This window comes from Podarcis tiliguerta, assembly GCF_965153285.1.
Source record: "Podarcis tiliguerta genome assembly, chromosome: 14".
Lineage (NCBI taxonomy): Eukaryota > Metazoa > Chordata > Lepidosauria > Squamata > Lacertidae > Podarcis > Podarcis tiliguerta.
In genome coordinates, this window is record NC_139547.1 from 29,724,257 (window position 1) to 29,750,271 (window position 26,015).

The 26,015-nt window shown below is 47.8% G+C and overlaps 2 protein-coding genes across 3 annotated transcripts in view; one reads left to right on the plus strand and one right to left on the minus strand.

The window, feature by feature from the left end:
• The window catches only part of ERN2 (endoplasmic reticulum to nucleus signaling 2), a 269,302-nt gene that overhangs the window by 104,886 nt on the left and 138,401 nt on the right, over nucleotides 1-26,015 (plus strand). The window lies entirely within an intron of this gene.
• Nucleotides 1-26,015, minus strand: part of TNRC6A (trinucleotide repeat containing adaptor 6A) — a 38,018-nt gene that overhangs the window by 3,133 nt on the left and 8,870 nt on the right. The window contains exons 3-23 of one of the 2 annotated variants that reach the window (XM_083413943.1): nucleotides 23,113-23,203; nucleotides 22,596-22,617; nucleotides 18,086-18,451; nucleotides 14,392-17,019; nucleotides 13,281-13,445; nucleotides 12,773-12,954; nucleotides 12,538-12,618; nucleotides 12,250-12,301; nucleotides 11,404-11,546; nucleotides 10,188-10,337; nucleotides 7,973-8,104; nucleotides 7,479-7,607; nucleotides 7,305-7,391; nucleotides 5,731-5,956; nucleotides 4,456-4,587; nucleotides 3,011-3,169; nucleotides 2,311-2,451; nucleotides 1,402-1,515; nucleotides 995-1,213; nucleotides 355-425; nucleotides 66-205 (exon numbers count right to left, since the gene is read on the minus strand). In XM_083413943.1, the coding sequence (XP_083270069.1) occupies nucleotides 66-205; nucleotides 355-425; nucleotides 995-1,213; nucleotides 1,402-1,515; nucleotides 2,311-2,451; nucleotides 3,011-3,169; nucleotides 4,456-4,587; nucleotides 5,731-5,956; nucleotides 7,305-7,391; nucleotides 7,479-7,607; nucleotides 7,973-8,104; nucleotides 10,188-10,337; nucleotides 11,404-11,546; nucleotides 12,250-12,301; nucleotides 12,538-12,618; nucleotides 12,773-12,954; nucleotides 13,281-13,445; nucleotides 14,392-17,019; nucleotides 18,086-18,451; nucleotides 22,596-22,617; nucleotides 23,113-23,203 (5,430 nt within the window). The remainder of the gene's footprint in view (nucleotides 1-65; nucleotides 206-354; nucleotides 426-994; nucleotides 1,214-1,401; nucleotides 1,516-2,310; nucleotides 2,452-3,010; nucleotides 3,170-4,455; nucleotides 4,588-5,730; nucleotides 5,957-7,304; nucleotides 7,392-7,478; nucleotides 7,608-7,972; nucleotides 8,105-10,187; nucleotides 10,338-11,403; nucleotides 11,547-12,249; nucleotides 12,302-12,537; nucleotides 12,619-12,772; nucleotides 12,955-13,280; nucleotides 13,446-14,391; nucleotides 17,020-18,085; nucleotides 18,452-22,595; nucleotides 22,618-23,112; nucleotides 23,204-26,015) is intronic. The other variant, XM_083413944.1, reaches the window with a different exon arrangement.

Genomic DNA, 26,015 nt, shown 5'->3' on the forward strand with positions numbered 1-26,015 from the left:
CCCCCTAAATGCAGGAGGACAGAAAAGCACCCCCCTCTTCCTCCCAGGCTCCCAGCCGTACTTACATGTGGAGAGATTTTTGTGCCTTCACCACCTCTTCTTTTGAACTGTAGCGGACCAATGCATTGCCGTGGGGCAGGTTCAGGTGGAATGTGATCAGCGGCCCGTGCTGCATGCACAGTGTCCGCAGGGTGGAGCCATCAATCTGGATAGGGCATGGGGTGGGGGGAAGAGAGAGAGAGGCACACACAATCACTCAGTGTCTCTACCTGCCTGAGACCTCAGGGCAAGGGGAACAGGGCCCAAACCTCCCTGCAGGCTCCTGGCACAAGGCCAAGCTGTGCCCTCACTCACCTGAGGTGTGAGGTTCTTCAGGACAAGACAGTTGGTTATTCTCCCTGAGCTGCTCTCACCCCAGCTTGAACCTGCCGGAAGCAAGAGAAAAATGGCACTGCCGTTGTGGAAAAAGGTGCCTGCAGGCCCCACATGGGAAAGCCAGGGGTTTTTTTTAAGGTCCTCTGCCCCACCCACAAAAGGGCCAGATTTGACCCCATAGCGAATGAGGCGTGTGTGGGAATCAAACCAGCCACTCTAAAGCAACAGTGACTTTGCAACAGAAGGATAACTGTGGTACAGAGCTTGTTGGTCAAGCCTTCAGGCTGCCATGTTCCCAGCTACCAGTTAGTTCAGAAGGCTGGAGCTGGAGATGCTGCTAGAAGAAGCAGGGAGATTTGAGAGAGGACAGAGTGCAGGGAGGGTCTGAACTTCAGGCCCCGTTTCAGCTCCTGCTTGATGGCCCATGATCCCTCACCACCACCTTGGGTTGCCCTTCTGACAGGCAATGCTACCACCTGCGACAAGGCAGCTCTCCCGCAGCCTCAAGAACCGAAAGCAAGGAAAGGTGTCCTTTCTCCTTCGGCAGACCCCACCCTCCTCTCTTTCTCACTCCTTCAGGCAAAAAGCCAGCCTGGCCAAAGGCAACCCAGACCCTCACCAGGGGTATATCTGGCATCGGAATTGCTCCAGCTGCCCCCGAGCCGCGCAGAGTTCTCCCACGAGGACAGAGGCAGCTTCTGCCCGGTCAGTCCTGGCGGTGGGCGCGAGGGAGCAGTGATGCTCTTGGGTGGCAAAGGAACCTTCCACAGCTCGTGAGCCAGAGAGGTGTTGTTAATGGAAGCAGGAGACCACGTCGATTTGGAGTCACTGTTTCTGGCTGGGAGGAAAGGAAACCAGAGGCATGTGAAAAAAAATAGGAATGGAAAAGGAGAGCTGTTCCTGGTGTCCCTCCCCAATCTTCCCTGTGGGTTGATCCGGGCAAAACAGGACTCTGGGCAGATAAGGGCTGGGTGGAGAAGCAGGAGTTCATGGCGGGATCCGAGACGAGGACGCACCCAACCTCACCTGAAGAAGAAGTGCTTTGTGCTGTACTGCTGAGGGGAACATTGTAGTTGGAGGCACGAATGGATGACCAGGCACTAGTTGAAGGCAGCGTGGTGTTCAGAGATGAGGATGACCCTACCAGGAAAAAGTCAACAGCTCATCACTCCCCTGGAGGTCACCAGCAGCAAGGGAGAGACAGGCACCCTTGTTTCTTCACATGTGCCGCAGCATTGAAATGCAGGTTCCAGGGCTGAACTCTGCTGCAAACTGGAACGCAGAGCCCAGCGAGGTGGGTGCAGCTCTGGTCACCCAGGCACAGCTCAGTTCTCTCCTGCCCACAGGAACCCTTTCTTCCCTCCAGCACTGCTCAGACCAACAGACCTCAACTCAGGGATCAAGCCGTGGCTGGCTGCAAGTTACTCAAGGCAGGGGGGAGGGAGAACCCCAAGGCGATGGTGTTCCGGCCCTCTTCTCCCACTCTTGCCAAGATGCACACTGGATAGTGAGTTCCACCATGGCTGCAGTTCTGCAGAAGCAGCATGCAAGGCTTGCTTCGCCCAACTGCAGCAGAATGGAGGACGTGCAAAATCCAAGTGGACCCGATTGCCTCACACCTGGGCTTTCCAGAATGTCTCCTAGGTGGAGAGCATCAAGAATCTTTGAGATGGGCTGGGGGGACCCTTCTTGCTCAGGTCAGGTCAGGCAAGACCTGGCCAGCTCCTTGTGCTGGGTATGGAGAAGGACTCAGCAAGAGTCTCAAGATCTGCAGGCTTTCCTTCCTCTAGAGACTTGCCAAAGACCAAGCCACTTAAATCAGGCATAACAACAAAAAGCTCAGAAAAATACAAACTGGCACAACCTTTGGACCACTGAAGGGGCTCTTTTTGTGCAGAATTCTCAAGTGACCAGCCTCTGCTCCCAGATACATACCGCTGTTCCTGTCCCTGAGGTGGTCGGCCTCCCGCACAGTGTTAATCGACAGATTGTTTGTGACGCTGCCGGGAGTGATGTACGGGTCAGTTTCAGGGTCGATGTTTGGATAACCTTTCCACGGCTCACCAGGACGAAATTCTAGCATTTTGAAAAAAGTATCGGGAGACTGAGCTTATTCCATGGGAGAACTATTGGGCCCAATTCAGCCTCCGAGTGAATGCTGAGGGCCAGTGGGGCGAGGCTGTTATTTCAGACTGCAGGGGAAGGGCAGGGATGGGGGACCCACTTCAACTCACAACGGGACTGATCCTTCTCCGATAATTCTCAGAAAAAGATTTGGGTTTTCCCCCGAGTTCTTTCAAAGTTTGGAGAGAAATGCGTCCCCTTAGGAGCACCTTTGTAGTCCCCTTCACAGCTGCAAGATCACATGCATGTCCTCTTCCTCCCCATCACAGACTTAACTTGTGGAACTTCCTAGCACAAAACTATTATTTCCAGCTGCCTCTCGGGTCCACAATTTATTGGCACAGCCAGAGAAGGAATGTGGATGAACTCCTCTACCCATCCCCAAAGACTTCTCAAGTCCCCCTTCAACCAGTTGCTTCCACCATCTTCCCCCGCCCAAGAAGGGAAGAACTTGGTTTCCTGTGCCCCAAGCCGCAAATATTGGGGGAACAGACTTGTGCAAGTCACCCACCTGGTGGCCAATTGACACTGCTAGAACCGTTAGGCGATTTGGCACGTGGCCAGCCGTCCCCAATTGATCCAGGAGGGCTGGCTGGTGAGTTACTGCTGTTCATGAAGTCGTAGGGAACAAAGGGAGTTTCCTCCAACCTAAAGCCACTTGAAATAGCACCTGGAAGAGAGGAGACGGCTGATCAGTTTGGCCACTGAGCTGCCAACAGCAACCACAAGATTAACCCCTTCCTTTACACCCACAGCTCAGAACATCATTCTGACTTAAGTCAGAAGTACTTCTCCAGTTCCTGCCAAGGTGTAGCAGGTCACATACCCACTTGCACCCAGGTGTCATCCTGGTCCAGGGTAAGGCCTTCATTCTCCTCTAAATTAGCTATGGCTGGCAGCCAAGGCGAATGAGATGTGCCTGCATGGGCAGAATCTGGCAGGCAACTGCTGCAAATTCCCAAGACCATCGGCTTTCTTTGGCAACCAAAACAATACACCCCAGTGCGACTGTGGGATAATGCTTCAAACCATGCAAGGGCCTCTCTGAGAAAATAACCATGCAAGGAGCCGCCCAGAGTGGCTGGGGAAACCATAATAATAATAATAATAATAATAATAATAATATATACCCCACCCATTTGGCTGGGTTTCCCCAGCCACTCGGGGGGTGGCTTCCAACAGGATATTAAAAAAACAGAAAAGATCAAATATTAAAAACTTCCCTAAACAGGACTGCCTTCAGATGTCTTCTAAAAGTCAGATAGTTGTTTATTTCCTTGACATCTGATGGGAGGACATTCCACAGGGCAGGTGCCACTACTGAGAAGGCCCTCTGCCTGGTTCCTTGTAACCTCACTTCTTGCAGTGAGGGAACCGCCAGAAGGCCCTCGGGAGGCAGAGATTCTAGGGAGGCAGCTTTGACATCCTACATGACATTTTGCCCCCATGTGGCCCCAAGTCCATTTCCCCTGCCTACTCGCAGCCCACTCCTCTCTCCTTTTGCCACTCTCGTCACATTTTGCATAAACCTCAAAGGATTTTTGAAGGAAAAAAAAGTTTTGAGCACTACATCAACTCTTAATTTCAGAAAAAAGCATCCAAAATATGCAACCTTTTATGTATTGTACAGATTTGCATCCTTTAGTCCAGGCTTCCACAAACTTGGCCCTCCAGATGTTTTGAGACTACAATTCCCATCATCCCTGACCACTGGTCCCGCTAGCTAGGAATCATGGGAGTTGTAGGCCAAAAACATCTGGAGGGCCAAGGTTGAGGATGCCTGCTTTAGTCGGAATAAAAGGTGTATGGTACGAAAGCTTTATTGCCACCTTTCACAATGAACACCCACAAATTACACCCCTTCTCTCTGCAGCACCCATCTTCAGGAGGACCTCTTTGCACTTGGAAGACAGTGTTTGGGGCCTCTTTGCTCCCCCTCCCTTGCATTCCACTCACCGTTTTTGCTGGCATTTTGATCCAACGATGTGTTAGCAGAAATACTGTCCACAGTCATCCATTTTCTCAGCCGGGACTGTGGCTCCTTAATACTGCCCAAGTCCATATTTACATTCAAGTTTGAGTTCAATCCTGCATCAAAGAAATTGGGTCACACTCCCTGGACTCCAGTTCAGCTAAGCATAGCAGTCTGAATAAAACAGGCCTCTGCTACCTTCACTGTCAAGAGGCAGAATTTATTATTATCGTCACAGACCAGTTCCGGCTCACTTCGGAAAATCATAAAACACAACAGTAATACATTGAATTGCAACTGGGTATGACAGAGACAATTCAGATATAGCGGCAGTTAAAAAAATATATTCAATCTTGATCACTAAAATATAACCTAAAATTATCATTTAAAACCTTAATCATTTTGGTAGTACAGCTTGTTCCCTAAGTTTTATGGCAGCGTCAAGAGACAGGATTCACTATGAATACCAGCTGCTCAGAACCACAAGCGAGAAGAGTGCTGCTGCTGTACTCAGGTCCCAAAAGAGGCATTGTGATTTTTTGAGCTGGGAGACTGTCCCTCAGCAAAACAGAAGCAGCAGCTCTTAAACAGCAAGATGGGACACTTTTCAGAAGGCTCTAGTAATTAAGCCTCAAACTGAAGAGTGGAATTCAAACTGAATCTGGGGAGGAAACAATTTTATTTATTCAATTCATAACATTTATCAATAAGAAGGAATTAACAATAAATTTTAGACTTTGAAACAAGTTAAAATAACCATAGGCTAAATACGGATTAAAGCTCACATCAACGTAAACCTTGGGGTAGGCTTGTCTAAATAAAAATGTTTCTAGCAGGCGCTGGCCTGATGTCAAGAGGCATGGAGTTCCACAGTGTAGGTGCTGCCACACTAAAACACTGAATTCTGCAGATCAAAGCAGCTGATTGAATGGAACTGAATGGGAAACCTGTTAAATTATACATTCACTTGCAACTGGGAATCCTGTTTCCTTTGAGGATCCTAAATGGGGACCTCCATTGAGGATTTCCATTGAGGATTGAGGATTATGTCTTTAATCTGGTGAAGTCAGGCACCAAAAGAAAGCTAGGTAACTGACTAGCAGGATTGTTATTGCTGGCTGCAGAATCAGAGACAAGAGGCTTAGCCAGGCAGCCACTGGCTCTCTTTTGAGAGAGGCTAAGACCAAGCACTGACCCAGCTCACAGCCTTGATCACCTGATGCAGATTAGCCATAAGACGATATGGAGAGGACACTCACCTATGGGAAAGTTGCTGAATGCATTGATTTGTGACTGCCCTTTCTGCAGCTCTGGGTTGGTGTGGGGCGCAACGTTCTCCACGAAACACTTCATGGCAGAATGATGGAGCTGCTGTTGGGATGGGAGCAGCTGCTGTTGTTGTTGCTGCTGCTGCTTCATGAGTAGGTTTGGATCCAGCTGACAAGACTGTTGCATCATCTGTTGCTGCATATTGAGAGCGCGACTCTTCAAGCAGAGAGAGAGGGGGGAAATGGATTTGAGACAGATGTCCTGTCTGAGGCCTGCACAACTAGGAAGTGGCTCCACTGTAGCTGTGAAACAGAAGCCACGGCATATATAGCCGGCAGCTATAGAATCATGGAATTTTAGAGCTTGAAGGGACCTCAGGACCGTCTAGTCCAACCCCCTGCAATGCATGAATATGCAAGGATCGAACCTGCAACCTTGGTGTTATCAGGAACTGAGCTGCTCAGTGTGTGCAGAAGGTCCCAGGTTCAACGCCCAGGTAGATCCCCCCGTTTGAAATCCTGGAGAGCCATTACTGCCAGTCAGTGTTGTACACAGTATTGAGCTGGATGGCCTGACTCTGTCTAAAGCAGCATCCTAAACTTCTAATTCAGTCTAGTGGGTCATATGTTCTACAGACTTTCTGCCCTTACAACCTGTGCACAAAGGTGGAATTGGCTTAGCATCCAGCAAAAAAGGCCGTAATAATCATTCTTATAATAGTCAAACAGAGCAGCAGAGATAATTCAGAAAACACACACAACCAACATGACTTGAATCCGCAATATGGATGCAATATTAAATAATGTTGTCTATGTGTTGCTGGCAATGGATGTGAAAATAACTTTGTTATTTGCAAATAAAACCTATCTTCTTTTCAACCTGCAAAATGGTCACTGTTAACGTACAATATTTAAACAAAGCGAGTCCTTGATCTGGGCTGCAAAACATAGGCGGTGAACTTGAACTTGTACTTTGAAATAAAGTGGTCCGATTAGAACAACATTTAGAATAATTTTATCCAGCAGAGAGAGAGAGAGAGAGAGAAAAAAAGAGACGCTCCTTTGACCATGCATGAAGGCAGCAGGAAGGAAAATAGGATAATCATAGAATCGTGGAGTTGGGATAATGATGTTGATGTTGATGATGATAATAATTTCATTATTTATACCCTGCCCATCTGGCTGGGTTTCCCCAGCCACTCTGGGGTCCTCCTGCAGTGCAGGAATATTTTGCCCAATGTGCGGCTCGAACCCACAACCCTGAGATTAAGATTAAGAAGTGAGCTAGTTCTTCCACAACAGATGATTCACCTATTTTGCCAAGGTGCGTTGCTAAGTGCACCCTGGCTTTTGCAAAGGGCTGTCCACTGTTCCCGTGAAATATTCCAGTTCTCAGGCAAACAGCCCTCAACCGGCATCAAGAGATTTGTGAAGAAGGGGATAATGTATGGGTCAGCGGAGAAAGACCCAATTCAACCTGATCTTTCCCGATCAATTCAGGTCAAGAGAAGGCAGAACCAATATTAAAAATGAAAGAGAAAACAAAAAGTTTCCCCAAACCCTACCTGCTGCTGCTGCTCCTGGCGGCCGCCACCCCCAGTAGAGGACATGTTTCTCTGGCTCGGCACTTTCCTCTGCTGGGCCAGCAATCGCTGCAAAAAGGCAGGAAGAAGTCAGGGCAGAGTCAAGGAGGATGAGCACTTTCTAAGCAAAGTTGGGGGAGGAAGTGTCTCACTTACTTGTAACTGGGAGATCTGGGAAAGCTGGTTGAGCTGGGAGAGTTGGTTCAACATGGCTACCTGTTGCGGGCCGAAGAGTGGATTCAGGCCCCCGTTGTTTGGTGCATACTTCAGCAAGGATACTGGAACCTACAAAGCGGAGAAAAGCTTGACAATGACATGAAGGTTGAAAGTTGGCCAGGAAATAGGGAGGGAGACAAGCAACCAACACCTTCTCACCACAAGCAGGAAGAACTGCACCAAGAGATACTGGCAGCCTTGCTTGGCTTGGAGGCCCTTTACTTAGCTCTTTTAAAACTTGGGGGTGGGGAGTCTCTTAATGGGATGTGGAAGGGAGAAGAGGAGAGGTGGGAGGTGGAGAATGTGACTTGTGTTTGCTTGTACCAGGGCAGGTGCTATTGGGACCAAGCCTGGCAGCCATCATTTTTGAAGAGAGGAATGTCTTTACAAAACTAGCACACCCATCCACCCAACTTCTCTTTCACAAGCCTCACCTGAGGGGAGAGCAATGGAGGAGGCACTTGAGCACGTGGATTAGGCTGAGATGAGTTAAGAGGCTGTGCTGGAGACGGCTGCATACTCCGGGGCTGTGCTGCTAGATTTCCAAACATACTGGGGTTGCCATTCTGCAGAGAGAACGTAAAAAGAGGGCTGAGCAGCTGTTCCCACCCTCTCCAAAGACAGGAGCACATAATCATAAAGTGGCAGCTTAGGTCAGGAGTGACAGAAATTATGGTCTGCCAGCTACTGAAGCTGCTTCTTGCATTGCCCTTAAGCGTTGCATTCAGAACATGTAGGGAAAGGGACAACTGTCCAGCCTAGTGCTGTTTTGGTAGGAAGGCGGCATTTCTAAGAAGGTGAGCTTGGAGCTGAGATGTACGTTGAAGCAAACAAGCATCACCCTGAAACCAGAGAGTAAGACCAAGTTTCCATCTCCCTCTGAATTCTACAGTGAGCTACTTTGTGGGCTTCCTCCCACTGGGGCATCTGGTTGGCCACTGTGAGGCTCCACCTGCTGCAGAGCTCTTTTGACATTCTTATATCCTTGACTCTTAGTAGACCCTGAAACTCTTTTGCCTGGAAGCAAAAAAGAATGCCTGCATCCCAGCACTCCTGCAAGGAGCTGAGGGAAGTATGCCTAGTGCAGTGCTTTTTTTCCTAAAAAAAATGTTTAGGGGTCCTCTCATTTTCCTACTCATATTGAAATACTGCCCCTCAATGAGGCCAATCTTAGATTCACAAAATGTTTAAGGGTATGTGTACTGCTGCGTCCCCAGAAAAAAAGCACTGCCTAGGTGTGTGGGCACATACGCACTGTCCTCATGATGGAAGTGGGATGTAGGTTCAAGTGAAGGGATTGGGATTTGCCTAAGCCAGCTAGTGATCTTTCAAAGCTCAGGGGAAATATGAATCAGGCTTTTCCATGTATTAAGACCAGTGTTTCCCAAACACGGGTCTCCAGTTGTTGCTTTTTTGGACTACAAATCCCATCATTCCTAGCTGGCAAGACCAGTGGTCAGAGATGATGGGAATTGTAGTTTGAAAACTGCTGGAGACCCGAGTTTAGGAAACACTGTCTTAAACCTATAGTTCAAGCTACAGCACCACAATGGAGCTCCAGTCAGTATGATATATCTATCTGCCACCGAAGGAGACACTGGGAACCCACTAAGTCCTTCACCAGTAACAGGATCCTTGGTTAATGAGGGGGATGCCCTGAGGGAAGAAGGGAGCCCCCAAGACATACTGCAGTGGCACAACTGCTTCTCTTCTCGCCCCAACCACCCTTTCTGGACTAAAGTGAACATGCCAACAAGCAGCAGAACACAAAGGCTAAGCCTGTGCTTGCAAAAATAGGCACACACTGCCCTCAGATGGGGCTGTAAACACAAGCCCTGTCCACCTAAGGGTCTGGTTCCTGCACTGTAGGGAGTTGGACTAGATGACCCTTGGGGTACCTATGAATCTATGAATCTGTGCTGCCTTCAGTTTTCCATATGCTATTGCAAATACGCGGACAGCGCTTGGAGGGTTGAGAAGTTAAAAAGAAACTACGAATGAGAAGCAGAGGAGAGTAACAGGCACATGTAAAGAGGAGATGGTGTAATGAGGCAAATGAAAAGGAAGGAAGGTGCTCTCAGACAATGGCTGTTTTTACAACACCGTGCAGATGACTTAACCCTGGGGGAGGGAAGCCAGCAAGCACAACAGCAGCCCCCACATACTTTGTATGGCACCAAGGACGAATCTGGGAAACCTAATCTAGAGGATGACAGAAGATTCTCCTGCCTGAAAGATATTTGATCTGGAGAGGCTACGAGAAATACGTATCTAGAGCAGTGTTTCCCAAAGTGTGGTAAGCGAAAGGGTTTCTAATGGTACCCAAAAGAATTTGCTCTAGTCGAGATAAAATATTATTATGAAAAATACCCACAAATTAACTTTGCCCCAGAAGGGGTTTGCCGGTAAGACTAAACTTGCAAAAAGGGGCACATGATTATTCTAAGTTTGGGAAACACTGATCTAGAGGGTTGCAGGTTTTTTAAAACCATGTGTGTGATAACTGGAAGAGGACCAAAAGGTTTAAGCTGCCATTCATCTTCTCTAAATGTCTGTAAATCAAGGGGGATGAGACAGCATGCTAAAATCTGCGGAAGTACGCAATGGCTTTGTGGAAACATCATGTTAAGAGGATGCTCACAGCCTTACCTGTCTAACAGAATTCAAGTTTTGCATACCCAGCCCTGTTAGGGAGCCAAGGGCCTGGTTAGGTAGTGCACTGTTTGAAGGGGGAAACTTCACGTTCTGATTGGACATAAACTGCATGTTCTGGGAATCGTCTGCTACAACAAGGCCATCCTGGTTGGGCAGACAAGTTGAAGGAGCAAGGGTTGGACAGCAAGCCAAGCAGCAGGACGGATAGACGGACAGGAAGAGGCAGACAAGTCCAGCATCAACGGGGTGGGGAGAAAAAGTCAGAAAACAGGAGAGAGGAGGTTAGTGCCACTGCAGTCCAGAGCCAGATGGTTCTCTAAGCAGATGACAGATACTCTTTTATTTTATGTACTGTTCGATTTGTAAGAAAACCTCTAAGCAGTTTACCAAAAATAAGAACTTTAAAATTATTGCTAAAATAATAGTGTGTTGTATTCAGCGTAGGATGAAGTCAGGGTCCCATCAGTGAAAGGATGGCTGCTAGTGCAATGGAACACCCCCCCCCCCCCCGCAATCTATTGCAGGGTTTTCCCCATCCCTCCCAAGCCCATTTGGCAGACACAAAGCAGGGGGAGTCCTGTTGCGCTAGCAGCAATCCTGAGCCAAAAGGATGAGTTTGTGGAATATCTAATGATAATATTTATGAGTCACGTTGTTGGAGGAAGGTGAACTCAAAGCAATTCACTAAACCAAACATTAAGCACAACAGCAGTGAAAATGCTTTCCTGAGATGCCCACCCTGATTGAGAAAACAGGCGTGCAGACTCTTCTCTTAAGGACCTATGACTCATAGCAAAAGCAACAGCATTAGATGCTCCTGGTGGAGGGTTCATTTTATGCACTGAACTTAGTCCCCCACCCCTGCAAACTATTTTCAGTGAAAACACATCAGCGTTCCTCAGAATCTTCCCCTGCTCTGGGTTCTAGAGGCACCAGAGTCAGTCTCCCACTCACTCATCTGGAGATGGGCAGCCTAGAATTAAAATTAAGGGTTAAGCAGAAGCACACTACAGCTGCAATCCGAATCCGATTTATCTGGGAGGAAGCCCCACTGAATTAAGAAGGACTTACTTTGGAGTAGACATGGAGGAGCACAATGCAACTCTTCAGTAACACAGCATTTTTTTTTTAATACAGGAGCAATCATTTTATTGCGTACAGCAGCAATTGTTTTTTTTACTGTCCTTTGGGAGGAGACAGGCTCTCTCACCTTATCAAAGTAAGGATTTCGATCCACGGAAGACTCTTTGGAAATCTGAGGACGGGCGCCTGGGCCTTTTCCTATCACCCGGCTGTACTCTCCAGCATTCAGGCTGTGCTTGTCCATCTCCATCCGTTTGTCAGGCAAGATCCCTAAGGGGAGATGGGAAAGCATCTTCACACAGCTGCTCTGAACAGTGGATCTCGACAGAAAAGACTAACACTGCCTCTTGCTTAAACTCCACGGGCACAAGAAGTTCTCCTAAAGCAGGCATGTCCAAAGTCTGACCTGCCGGTCGATCATGCATGTTCACTTCATCAAATCTGGCCCTCTTTGAAAAAAGTTTGGGCGCCCCTGTCCTAAAGCAACATTCCCCAACCTGACACCCTTCAGCTGTTTCGGACTGCAACTCCCATCAACCCCAGCCAGGATGAAAATAGCAGTCCAAACCTTGCACAGGAAATTCCTGCAAAGACAACGCAGGTGAAACGGAGTCTTTTTTTGACAACAATACGCTCAACTTCATTTGCTTTAGGCGCAAGTTATAACTGGGATTGCTGATTTTTTAACAAGGCCTGAGCCATTTGGACTAGAAATGAACACCATTTTTAAAAGACCACAAATAAATAGGAACCTAGGAAGTTGTCTTTATACTGAGACAGATCACTGGCCCATCTAAATGGACTGGTAGAGGCTAGTCCTTCCCAGCCCTACCAAAAGATGCTGCCATTGGAGATTGAACCTGGAGCCTTCTGCATGCCAAGCCCGTGCTCTTATCACTGAGATACTCTGCACCCCCCTTCTATCTTGAGTCACCTTTCATTCATCCCACCACAACCCCACGCCTGCACTTACCTCCAGATACATCCATCTTATTGCTCTGCATCATTTCTTCTGGTGACTCTCTCTAAAGGAATAACCAAGAGGAGCTTAATTACAGTCAGCCTCTGCTTACTGGTATACTCCAGGCTACCCCTTCTGTTTTTCATGAGGGAGGGAAGGCAGGCAAGCAGGCAGAAGATTACAGAATGCATCTTAGCAAAACGTGAAAAAAGCAAGTAATATTAAGTGGGGCTGGAAAAAGAATGAATTGCCATGGGATGAGTCTTTGCCCTGCCACACACACCCCACTTCAGGACTTACATGGAAGCCGAGATTCACAAACTGTTTCACAAATGGATTGATCCACGTTTCGTCTTGCTTGTTTCCATTTTTCATTGTTCCCTACAACCAAACACAAACAGCATAGAAACTTCATTATTAGATATATGGCTACTGATCAACACCTACATAGGACTTTAATGGGGCACAGGCTTCAGGTAGTTTAAGAGGTAGAGGGAGCTTTTCTCTGTCTTGCTCTGCAGCTAAACTCGGTTACCTTAGAAGGCATCTTTTTAGGGTATGGTGGCCAGTGTAGAGAGGCGTTGGCATCTTGGGCAGAGTTGCTGTTCCACATCCCAATCTCAACGTCATCCTCTTCCTCCCAGTTCGACTGATGGCCTCCTGGCAAAGGCATGTCGCCCCCACACCAGCCATCTGGAACTTGCATAGACTTAGGTCCTAATTGTGATTCAAAATAAATAAATCACTCTTTACTAATCAAATACAACACGCCCCCCCCGCCCTCACTATAGCCACTATGCAGCACTATCACTTGGGGAGCTGTTATTCACATTTTAAAAAGAACAAGAGTCAAGCTAACAGCAGTCAATGACAAAGGAGGGATCTGAACGCAGATCTCCCAGACCCAAGTCGTAGGGCCTCCCTTCTTAATTCAGCTCTCCAAACAAATGCACCCTTGGTTCCCCGCATCCCCCCAGACCTCGACAGCTAGCAACTTCCCTAGTGCAGTTCCCCACTTCCAGCCCACCTAGAAAAGCACGTACCAGGTTTATGAGGAGCCTGCTGCCCAGCAGATGAGTTCCCCCAGCCACCGGCACTCATAGCATCACCGACCGATTCTCCCCAGCTCGTACCAGCATCAACAGGCTTGCCCCAAGCTGATGTGCCATTGTCTACAGTAACAGGAGCAGGAAGAGGCTCTCCCCAACCTTTCAAAAGAGATTCACATTATTAGCTGGTCCCAAAGCCAGGCAACACATGGCTAGGCTAACTTTTGGAAAATTTAGTGAAGTTTTTTAGTAATAATTTCAGTTCCATTGTGAGGGAAGCTGTTTTATAACCAAATGGAAAGCTCACATTATCCTACCACCAATGCAAACTGATCTTCAAAGATGGTGATAGTATAATAATAATAATAATAATAATAATAATAATACCCTGCCCATCTGACTGGGTTGCCCCATTTGCTATGTTAATGATTAATGCCTGTTGATCAATAACCAAGAAAAATGCCATGTCTGGCACTTGTTCGTCCCCCAAAAATATTCACAGGCAAGGATATAAATTCTTATTTTGCTCCTTGCAATTAAAACAAAATACAAGTAGGAATTGACAAGAAGGCAGCTGAAGGGTGGTGGTATCTTTGTATTGTTTGAAAGGCAAGACACAAAAATCAGTCAACCTCCTGCAAATCTCCCAGGACCTTTCAACAACTGTGAGTTTTCATTGATTTGAAAAGGCTAAGATGTACTACTGAATGATTTTCTGGCTACTTCTCTACACAATTTTATAAACCATGGTTTACACCCAACTTTAAACCATAGCTTAAAAACAAACAATGGTTAAACGCAAATGAGCAGCATGCTTGTGCAATGCAGCTAATACAGTGCTTGCTCTGCTTCTGCCCTGTTCCTGTTGCTCCACCAGGAAATGAGCTGGTGTCTGACTTCTGATACCTGAACATGGGAAGATGGTTTGTTTCTCTCCAGACAAACCACACCTGGAAGCGATGGTATATGCTTGACTTCCCACTAGCTTTTTGGAGCGAAACAAACAACAATGCTTTTCAAGAGACACTCCAGTAGCCTCCCCCCCGCCCCAAGTAGCGCCTGAGGGTTGTCTCAGTCAGGCAGATCATGGAAAATGGAGCCTTACCAGAGCTGCTGCCACTGCCGCCACCAGTCTCCATGCTGCTCACGGCGCTTGAAGAAAGCCCTTGCTGCAGCCCCTGTGCCTGCTGGTCTGAACAGCCGCTGCCACTGTTCAGTGTGTTCTTGTTCCACATGTTCACATTCTTGTAGTTGTACTTGCTCGGGTCGCCCCAAGCAGAAGTTCCATCGTCAATCTCCATTTTGCGGCGAATGGACTCGGGGGATGGCTCCTCCCACCCGGTGGGCTCCTCTTCCTTGGTTGCGGACGGCATTGGTCCTCCCAGCCATCCTGCGGCCGGCGGCTTGCTTGCCGCAGACGGTGCCCCCCAGCAGCCCACCTCTTGTTGCTTGCTCCAGTCTGGGGAAGGAGGGCGCTTGGAGGGTGCCTCTCCCCCCCAGCTCTGGGAGCGGCTTGGCTTAGGAGATTCTCCCCATCCCTGGCTTTGGCTTGGCTTGGCAGACTCTTCCCATCCCGTGCAGCTCGTTGGCTTGGCGTTGTTGTTGCCGCCGCCGCCTCCCCCCCAGTGCGCAGTGCCGGACTTGCCCGGCTCTTTCCAGCCAGAGGTCGACTTGTCGCTGTCGCTGCTGCCGGAACTGGATTTCTTCACCTCGCCCCAATGATTGCTTCTCAGGTTCTCCCCCCAGCCGTCGACAGCTGGGGCTGCCCACCCGGGGCTTGCCTTCTGCCCATCTCCCCACCCCTGCTTGAGCTTGTCTGGGTCGCTCCACTGCGATGATGAGCACCTGTCCTCTTTGCCGCTCCCCCATGATTGATTGCCCTTGGCCTGTGCAGTGGAAGCAGAGCCCTCTTCCCACCCCCCCTGGGTGCCGGAGACTTTGGAGTCCCCCCACCTTGTAGCAGACTTTGGATCGCCCCAACCCTGGCTGGATGGAGCGTTGTTGCCATGCAGGCTGGACCTCTCCGTGAGGCCCCCTGAGCCGCAGGCTTGAGCCACGCAGCCCCCCCAGGCCTCTGTCCCATTGTCAGTCTTCTTCTCCCCTCTTGAAGAAACCTCTGTGTCCCAGGCAGTGTTTTGTTTGATTGGAGTCTGTCCCCAACCGGAATTGGAAAGGACCCGGGGGTCCAGATCTGTCCTGTTCACTATGCTCTGGAGCAACGCGTGCTGGTCAGCTTTCCTCCTTTCGCGGTTCGCCCCTTCCGTGGCGGATCTTTCCTCGGGGCTCTCTGTACTGCCGTCGCTATCCGCAATACTGCTTTTCGTCCACCCGCCGTTCTGCTCCACATTCTGAATTGTTGCAAAACTCTGGATGTCGACTGCGGCACTCTCCTCCTCGGATGATTTCCGCATGTTTGTAAACTTCTTACTGTTCCCGCTGCCGCCCTTGGAGGCGTGAGGGTTGCTTGGAAGTTTGTTCCACTCTCCGTCGGCTAAGGTGGTGCTTTGGGCTGGACCCCTCCGGCCGCTGCCTCCTCCTCCAGAGCCCATTCCAATCCCACCCCCCCACACCACATTCTGGGTGCTGGCCCCCCCGCCTGCCGCCTCCCACGCCCCTGCTCCTTTCTCCCCATTGATTTCAAAGTTAGTGCTGCTGGTCCCGCTGAGCCCAGGCTGCATTAGGTTTGCATTCACAGTGTCGCTATTGGCTTGGCTGTTTGAGCAGGTGTCTCCGGAGTAAGCGGGGCTGTAGGTGCCCCACAGAGTACTGGGAGTTCCACCATTTTTTGCTTCACCATTGCTCAGGTGAGAAACGGAAGTGCTGCTTATTACTGGAGAGGAGGCCTGGGGCTGAGGCCGACTGCTCTTGGCACTCACGCACCAGGCCCCAGGCCCTGTATTACTACTTGCCGGTTCAGTCACCTGCATCGAACCAGCAGGGTTTGGTAAACTAGAGGTCATAAAGTTAGTAGTGTTATTATTATTTGGTCCATTCACTTCGGGGTTAAGGCTCTGAGGCTGCCCACTCCGCGAAGCCTTCCTTGTACCATTCGCTTGGGGATCACAGTTTTCCTGGAGGCTGGCCCAGGAGCCGCCAAGGCTGGACGAGTTCATACTCTGATTGTTCGCTATCTGACCTAAACCTGTGCTGCAGCTACCGCTTCCTCCGGGCCCTTTCAGGGCATGCCCATTGTTCTCCAAGACAGGCCAGGCACTGCGGTGGCCGTTGGAATTCAAAGTGCTGGGATTTAATCCTCCATTGGATGAGTTGAGCGCGCTCCAAGTGTTCATTCTATTGTTGCTACTTTCCGACATGCCGTTAGGAGCATCGGCGGGCATCGGCGAGCAGGAGCTCACGAGGGAGCCGAGGGACACGCCCCACGACCTGCCAACGCTCCCGTTGCCCACGTTATTGCTGTTGCTACTGTTGCCAAACTTGGCCTGAGGACAGTGGCCGCTGCCGCCGTTCCGCAGGCCATTCACTTCACTGCCCGGGCCCCTTGAAGCCATGGCGATGAGGTTCCTCTCCGACCCAGAACTCGAGGCAGAAGCAGAGTCAGTGTCCGTACATTCTGAAGCCAGCTCCACGTCACTGCCGGTGATTGAGGGCCATGCCTCCTTGTCTGAGCCGTCTACAATAACTTTATCCCAGTTTGTGCTGGAGTCACCACTGGAAGAGACTGTTCCCCACTGAGAGTTCTCATAATGGGATCCTAGTGTGCTGTGGTTCAGATCTAGGAGGAGGAGGAGGAGGAGAAGACATTGTCATCATCATTGGAAATGGTACAGCAAAAAAGAACACTCAAGTACAGTGAGCAAAGAAACAGAGGCAAGAAGACTATCCAGAATTTTGGAAAACAAGGACCACAAGATGTTGCAGAAGTACATGGCTTAGGTACTTGCAGTATTCTTAGCAAAAGGGCAGGCACAGGTATGTCCATATATTCCACATGTGAAATGAGCCCTGATACCTAAAATGACTTGCCTCGCCCCTTTTCCCACTCATTAAGATCTACAGGAGGGGTGTCTCACTACATCCCACTGGTACCTGAAGTGCAGCTAGTGGAATGGTGGGAGAGTGCCTTGGATATGGAGCTCATCTTGGCCCCTCCCTCTTGTTAAGAACTCTGGCCAAGCTCTGGAGCTCTCTTGCTTAGACTATTATGGCCTTCTCTGGTCTGCTGTGGTCTCGCAATGGTCAACTCATTCCTGCTCAGGGCTCCAGATTCATTCACCTCTCTGGTCACTCTGATCAACTGACAAGTGCCCGCAACAGCTTGCTGTCCGTGCAGACTTCTTAACATCCAGCCTCTTATCACTCTGAGAGTAAACTGCTGGCATATAGAAAGCATGTGCCCCCATTATGCTCCTCTTCAAAATGTTAAGTCACACAATGGGTGCACCAACCTTCCTACTACATTGAGAACAGTCCTATATTCTTAAGTGGAGAAACTCTCTAGCGATCCTCTGGTAAAAAGTGTGAAGGAAGAACTGACGCCAGCAAGTGTATTATTCCTCCTGCCCGCTCCACTCCCCCCAAGTGTGGAAAGGCAGGTGACACAGCTGAGGGCAGAGAGAGCATGTGTTGTGCCTTGGCAGGTTCTGCAGCCGCAGTCTAGGCATGAAGCACAGGAAAAGAACATCCGGTTTCTGCAGAGTTGTGACATTTAGAAATGGAGGCGAAATGGGTCTTAAGGAGCATGGGAAAGAGCTGGGTTGGGCCTTCCTCCAAAGCGTGCAGCCCCCCTGCCAAATGAGCCAGAGAGTTTACGGTCCTGTAAGTCTTTGCTGCCTTCTCACCTGCTTGCTTTTTGCTGCTGCTCTGCCCTTCGCCACCCACTGCAGGCTGCTCGCTTGTTACTGGGCTCCCTTCGGACTGGCCGTTCAGCAGTTTAGATGCCGCCCCCAGGGTTGCAGCGATCCCCGGCAGTGGCTGCCCTCGCTTCAAGAGTTGCTTCTGCTCCTGGTGCCGGAACCGCGGAGGGACTTCGCGAGGTGGGTAGCGAGGCAAGGACGACGACAACTGCTGCTGCTGCTGCTGCTGACTGCTGACCAAAGCCCTCTTGGCATTATTATTGCCACCAACACTGCTGGGTGCTGTGGTTGTGCCGGCAGTGGAGGTGGCAGGTAATAGCTGATTGACACTGGGCTTGGCAGGTTCCGGCACTGCACTTGCCCAAAGCAAGATGTTTGACGGGGGAGGGGGAGAGAAGAGGAAGGAAGAGCAGATGTTAGTAAATTGTTTTAGGAGACCACTAAAAACAACAACAAATATTCATTCAACAAAACACACAACTGTTTGTTCTCAAAAACACTTATAAAACATAGAACTTACATAAGGGGTTTAAAAAGGCATTAGCTATACAGTCAAACCTCGATTCTCAAACGGCTCCGTTTTTGAATGTTTTGGCTCCCAAACGCCAAAAACCCAGAATGTTCCTCAGAAATCAAACGTCCGACGTGGCTTCCGCTTGAGTGCAAGAAGCTCTTGCAACCAATCGGAAGCCGTGCCTCAGAACCTGAACAATTCTGAAGTCGAATGGTCTTCCGGAATGGATTATGTTTGAGTTCCAAGTTTGACTGTATGCTTTATATACATGACAGACTAAGTGGCTTCTGCTCTTGCTAGAAACCCCTCCCCTTCCCCAGTGGCAATGGAACCGCTGGGATGATGGGAATGATGAAGCACCCCAGTGGCTTAGAGCGGAGGGGTCAGGAACAGAATAAACAGCTGGCTTGAGCATCTCTGGAGAAAAAGACAAGTTTGGCCTGGACAAATCTCATGGAGAAACAGGCACCAGGAGGAACTCAATGTTGGTAGTCAGAAAGGAGAAAGCAAAGGAAAAAAGAAGGATGGAGGAAAGGCAGACTTGAGGGGTGAGCTTCATGTTCAATTACCAATGGATGTCCATGAGTTACTAGAGATGAGTGATTTTAATTGCCTTGTTTGTCTCCAATGCAACCCAGGCTCACACACTTGAATGCTCAAAGATGGCTTCAGTTAACTTTCATAAGAAAACCATTCAATTTCCCACTTCCAATTCTCCCTGGAAAATTTCTTAGCAATAAACAGAAACTTTAAAGCAGTTGTGCAGCCCTTGACTTGCCTCAAAACTTAATAGCAAGGAAAATGAGCAAAGAACATGTTTTCAAGATGCATAAGCCTTGTCTTAATTTTTTAAAACCTGTTTTAATATTTTTTTAAAACTCTACAGTAGAGATTAGAAGAAGCACATCCAATGTGCTGCATAAACATCACTTAACTGCTGGAAGGGTATAGTTTTACAGGGCTAGTTAGTGAGTAGAACTCTCATGAAAACAAAACTACAGTTGCTTTAACATCTTCAGTGCAGACAGGAAACAGTTTCACTAGCTGAAGAACCACCCTGCAAGTGTTGGTTTCACTCCTTTTTCTGGCACAAAGCAGGCTGCATTTAGACCTCTCTGCTTTCACTGTCACTTACAAACATAGCAACGTACTTTCCTTTTGAGTGCCTCACTGAGCTGCCAGTCTGGGGGTGCTAAAGGGCACATGTGGATTTCATATCACCAAGATGAGACATGCAAAATGCAAAAGTTCCAATGGAGGCCCCTGGGGAGGATGGATAGCTACAGTTGACTCCCCTAGAGCCATGAGAAGGAACAGGAAATGAGTCAAGGTGGGGACTTTTGACAGGAAATACCTGCCCTTTTACAGATAAAACAGCAATGGCTCACCAAAGCACAGTTAAGAGCGTGCAAGATTTTCTGGGAGTTCTGATGTGAAAGGAAACTAACTTTAGTTTTAATAAGAAAAGGGGCACTTTATACTACTTTTTAGGAAATAAAGTTTTAATTTAAGGAAGATTCCAGAAAGCTGGAATGTGCACACAGGAGGGCAACCAAGATGATCAAGGGTCTGGAAATCAAGCCTTATGGGGAAGGGTCGAAGGAGCTGGGTATGTTTACTGAGAGGAGATACGATAGCCATCTTCAAATATCTCAAGGGCTGTCACATAACTCGAACCAAAGGCTTCAAATGACAAGAAAGGAGATCCCAATTAAACATCAGGGGAAAAACTTTCTGACAGTAAGAGCTGCTCCACAGTGGAATCGTCTCCCTCAGGAGGTTGTAGAGCAGGGATTAGCAAGGTTTACCTTGCCTGGGCTGGTTCACTCCAGCAGAAATCCCTCCGTGGGGTGGATAACATGCATGTATGCACGCGATTTCCAGCATCTGCACTGACGTGATTTCCGGCGTCTGCGCAATTCCCGGCACTGCGGAAGTGAGTCCCCGCGCCATGCTGCACTGATTTAGTGCAGCGCGCAGGGACTCGCCGAGTGGGCGGCTCGGGGTCCGGTAGAACGACCCCCCGTGGGCCGCTTGTGGCCCATGGGCCTTAGGTTGCCGACCCCTGAACTAGAAGATCCTTGGGGTCCCTTCCAACTCTACAATTCTGATTCATCCATCACAATTGGAACAAACAAATGAAACATGCCACCAGGCTCCAGTAGGGTAGATTTATTTAAACCTTAAGAAAGACTAATTTAAGTAATTGTCAGAGCATTCCTGAAGATGTTAAAAGGCCGATTGAGGGTCTGCTGAAAGTAGGGTGAGTGCCACAGACCTAGCTATGGGACAGTACAAGATCCCCTAAGAACATCAAGAGCCCACTAGATCAGGCCAAATGGGCCCATCTAGTCCAGCATCCTGTTCTCACAGTGGCCAACCAGATGCACGTGGGAAACCTGAAAGCAGGATTTGAGAGCTAGAGAACTCTCCCCTCCCCTCAAAAGCATTCCTGTGCCTGCCTGTGGATTGCAGTCTTCAATCAGGTTTCCAGTTTCAAAATGTATACATACTTCCTGAACAAAATCCATACTGATTGGCACTATAATATTTAAAGCACTGCAGTCTGTAATTAAGCAGGACCTTAATTACAAGTCAAGAAGCAAAATCCAGAATTTGTTGCAATACTGCCCATATTAGCATTGCACTGCAAAATTATAACCACTTGAAAACAATAGTCTTTTGTTTACTCATCTGTACACATGTAAGTAGACAAAGCAAGATCACCTACTTGCAGGCTCAAGCTGAATCCTATGCACACTTATTAAAGTAATTCCACCAAAAAGACTGTGACTTATATGGGATCAGATTTCTTTTTCTCTTAAACCAGGTTATTATTGCTTTTTTAAATTAAAGAGGAACCTTTAATTCTTAAAAAATTAATTAGTTTTTATCCACTATGGGCACGTGTGTACTACAAGCTGGTCTGACACCCTTAAGTGAAGCAAATTAGCCTATTATTCAAAATGCACCGTTCTTAAGTATACTAAGTTTAGAGTGCACTGAAGCTTTTGTTTCCTAATCGATCTAAGATGCCTAGTATTTTGGAAGATACTACTCCGAGCACCCTTATAATGCCAAAAGGACTCTTAGCCAGTTTCACTCATGAGAAAAGTAAAATTCAATCGAAAGAAAGGAAGCCTTTTTAAAGTCTTATAACTGCCCCCAAATCCCTCTTTTCCTCTGCTTTGCACTTAATGCAATCTGAAACAAAACATTAGATGACTCCAGACATCAAGGGACACAAAAAAATCAATCTGCTTAACAAAAGATTTGCAGAGCAAATGTATTTGTGCAATCTGCAGTACTATCTTGGAAATATCTCCTAACGAGAGAAATTTAAGTACAGGATACAGTTTTTTAACTCCCCCCCCCAAAAAAACATCCAAAGGTGGGAGCCAACATAGCAAGAGAGGGGGTTTGCCTTTGCAATGGGGCTTCTCCTTCCATTCCTCCCCTGAAGCTCCAACCACACCCAAAAAATCTGCTCCGGAGTTCTGGGGACCCTCCAGAGCAATTTTGTGAGTGCATTTGGGGGGGGGGGGGGCAGGAGGGGAAAATCAAAGAAACCAGAAGCGAAATTGCACAAGCAGATTTCCATTGTGCAAGCAGGTGGACATCCTTGGATGTTGTTCCAAATTTCCTGCTTTTAGACAAATGCTGGCATTTAAAATGTGCAGCAATATCTGGTATCTAAGGAGGACCACTGGGTCTGGAGAGAGGGACTTTGCTCTCCATCCTTGAACAACTAGGAAAGGGCTTTGAATTACAAGAGTTAAGGCAGGCATCCCCAAACTCGGCCCTCCAGATGTTTTGGGACTACAACTCCAATCTTCCCTAGTTAACAGGACCAGTGGTCAGGATGATGGGAATTCTCATGGAAGAATCTCCAGACCACCGAAGGCACATTCAAAGCTCTTCACCAGACAAAGAGGAGTCATATCAAAGTTACGCCAAGCCAATAACCATAAAATAACTCACCTTTGTTTTTTTGTTCAGCGGCCTGAAAAACAACAACAACAACAACAACCCAATTAATGATTATCAGAGACTTGCTTTCCCAACACTGGGCACAAACTGGCAGCTTATAGAGCATTATCAGCATATGCATCCTTTCTCAACATAAATATGAAGCAAGGTTGTCTCCCCTCCTCCCTATAAAACTGTAGTCAGATCCCTTTAAAGTTGAAGGCTTCTCCCCCTATGTGCAAAGAACTCCCAGAATTAAAGGCTAAAAGCATCTGATAATCATGCAATGCGAGGTTCACAAACACATACATTTTAGGCCCATAAAAGAGCCCTGAAGCTGGATCAGATCAAAGAGCTCCTGTCCAGTCAAGCCCCCTGTTTCTCACAGTGGCCAATAAGATGCTCCTGCTGTTCCATCATGACTAGTAGTCATCAAGAGTTCATCAAGAGTCTCCTCCTCCTCCATGCATTTGTCTAAGCCCATTTCAAAGCCATCACAACCCACTAAGTGCCTTAGTCTCTGACTCACCTTTTTCTGAGCAGCTTCTTTCTTCTTCTTGTCGTCTTTCCTCTTTTTCCTTTCTTCCATCAACTGTTCTTCCTCCTCTTGCACCAATTCCCTGAGAAGGACAGGGCTGCAATTAGACCTCCAAAGACACACAACCAATGTCTTCCCTGCGGGGCACAGACCCCAATTCATTCTACTCTGGGTCAAACTTACTTGGATAAAACCCACACTAATTTGCTAGGAATTAAAAGTCCAGTTCTGCCTACTATACTGAAAAGCATTAAGATGCCTGTCACTTCAACTTTAATAATCCTAGCAGTATCTTCCTAGATATACCTTTTAACTCTGCAAGCAAAGAAAGAATTATGGTGTGCACTTTTTAATTCAGTTTGAATTCGGACTAGAAATGCTTTTAACAAGGTGCAAGTCACGGAATATGTATTTTTTAATCTGGTAATTGCTATGCTCCAATATTTGATTTGTTACACTTACTCCAAGGCAAAACTAGAAACTGCTGCCTACAGAAAAGGAAGGGGTTTTCAGAGGCAAGGAAGGACTGGAGTGCCTCACAGGCTCCCAAACCAAGGAAGGGGAGCCCAAGGAAGTGCTGGCAGCTAAGCTGCACAAACAGCAAACCCTCCACTTCTTCCAAACTTAGCAACCAAAAAAAAAGAGGAAATGGAGTTTGGGGAAAAGGCAGCAAAGGTAAGAGAGGCCTGCAGGACGGTGAAATATTTTGAGTTCTGCCCTCACAAGGAGCATACACAGTTGGGTGTGGAAGAGAAGGCAGACACCAGCTCGCCCAGCTAAAGGCATCACATTGCCAAAACCACAAAACAACTTTGTCTATGTATTTACAGCTCCTGCTGTTCAAATTAATTAAATAACTAAATCAGTACTAAATTTTGTACCGCTCAGAGAGGCTCGCAACTGAAAAAGCCATAACACATCAAGAAAAAGGAATGGGACAGATCTCAAAACAGTAAGATACGTAGATGACACTATAACAATAACTGCCTTAAAAGTAAGGGGGATATATGAAAATTGCGTTGAAGTAACCAAACAACAACAGGCAAGGCCAGGAAATCACTTTCTGAATTGCCATGGGAGGCTCTCTTCCAAACCAATTCCTTCCACATGGGACTGTGCTGAAGAAGACAAAGGTGAATCACTGAGTAGGAAACAGGCCCCCCCTCAGGACACTCCACCTGCATTAATTGACAAAAGGCAGCTGCAATCACAGGGCATTGGCATGGGGGGGGGGGCTGGCTGGCTGCTTAATCCTTTCAACTGCTTTTCTCCCCTTAAGTGAGCTAAGTCCCTTGCTTCCATGAACATAGCTGGGGAAGGAGTTATTTAAAGTAGAGAGCAGCCAGACGGGTTAAGCAGCCTTTTCACCCCACTCTGTGCTCCACAGAAGACTGCAAGCCTCCAGAGGCTGCTTTTCACTAATTAGCTAGAATTGGGCAAGGTGTCACATGATTGCATGCTAGGTATAGCTTGGTCCCGGTAGGGCAAGGTGGGGACTGTGAGGGGATTCAAGTTGCTGCCAAGTCACTCTGCTCCCTGCATCAACAAAAAGGCACAGCAGACTCCGCAAGATGGCGCTAGCCTGACTCAACGGGTCTAAGCAAACAGCTTGACAATTGTTGCTTTATGAAGCCCTTCCAGCTGTAATGGAATTCTACTCCTAGTTTTATTGGCCTCGTTTTGACCCACTTAAGTGCCACATGTCCTCAATTATCGCATCTTGTTGCAACCAACCAACCCCAAAGTCTCAATTTAAGGCAATTACAGGGACAGTAAATTAGACCGAAAGCAAGCATGTTTGTCCCCCTCATAATATGCTCCACTGAAAACCTTTTACAGATGTGTAGCATTTACCCAAGTAGTCAATAGATCCAAGCAATCACAATGTGAGATATATATATATATATATATATATATATATATATATATATGTGTGTGTGTGTATGCAAATCATGCTTGCATTACAATTCAAGTCCTCTTGAGACTTGACACTCCAAATTGTGGGGACCCAGGGGGCTATTGGTGTTATAAAGCAGCATGCATAAGCAGATAGGGAGGTGATTTAATCCACAGATAATGAGGTTTGCCTGCACAAGACCACACCCAGAGATCAGCTCACACCCAGAGTTCAAAGAAGCCCAGACAACTGAATGCACACACACTATTCACACCTTTTGCGCTGCAGCCTGATAAATCTTCATATAGAAGTAATTAGGTGCTGTCTATCACAGTACTATGCAAGACAAACTAAGAAAGCAATCTTTTCTTCTACCAACTTCAGATAATCTAGGAGCATGCATACACTCAGGATAGACCTGAAAGAGATCTGGGGATTTTGAAAACTGCACAAAATGCTACCAACTGTAACTACCACAAAAGGTTCAATAATTTCTAGGTTTTATACCACACAGTCCGCTGAGCAGAAGATCAAAAACAGAACAGCAATCATAAAACTTTAATTCCTGAGTGTCATAGCTGAATGGGGACTGGAACCCTGGCCTCCTAGGTCCTGGTTCGGCACTCTAACCACTACACCACGCTACCTCTCACCTGATACTAAAGGTAAAGGGACACCTGACTGTTAGGTCCAGTCGCGGACTACTCTGGGGTTGCGGCACTCAACTCGCTTTATTGGCCGAGGGAGCCGGTGTACAGTTTCCAGGTCATGTGGCCAGCATGACTAAGCCGCTTCTGGCAAACCAGAGCAGCTCACAGAAATGCCATTTACCTTCCCACCAGAGCAGTACCTATTTATCTACGTTGACATGCATTCAAACTACACCACACTGCCTCTCACTTGATACTCAGGCAGTATCAATACTCAGGAAACACTGTGACATCAGAAAAAGTGCCTTTGGTGTACTCTTTTCCACACTGCTAAAAATATTTTTGTT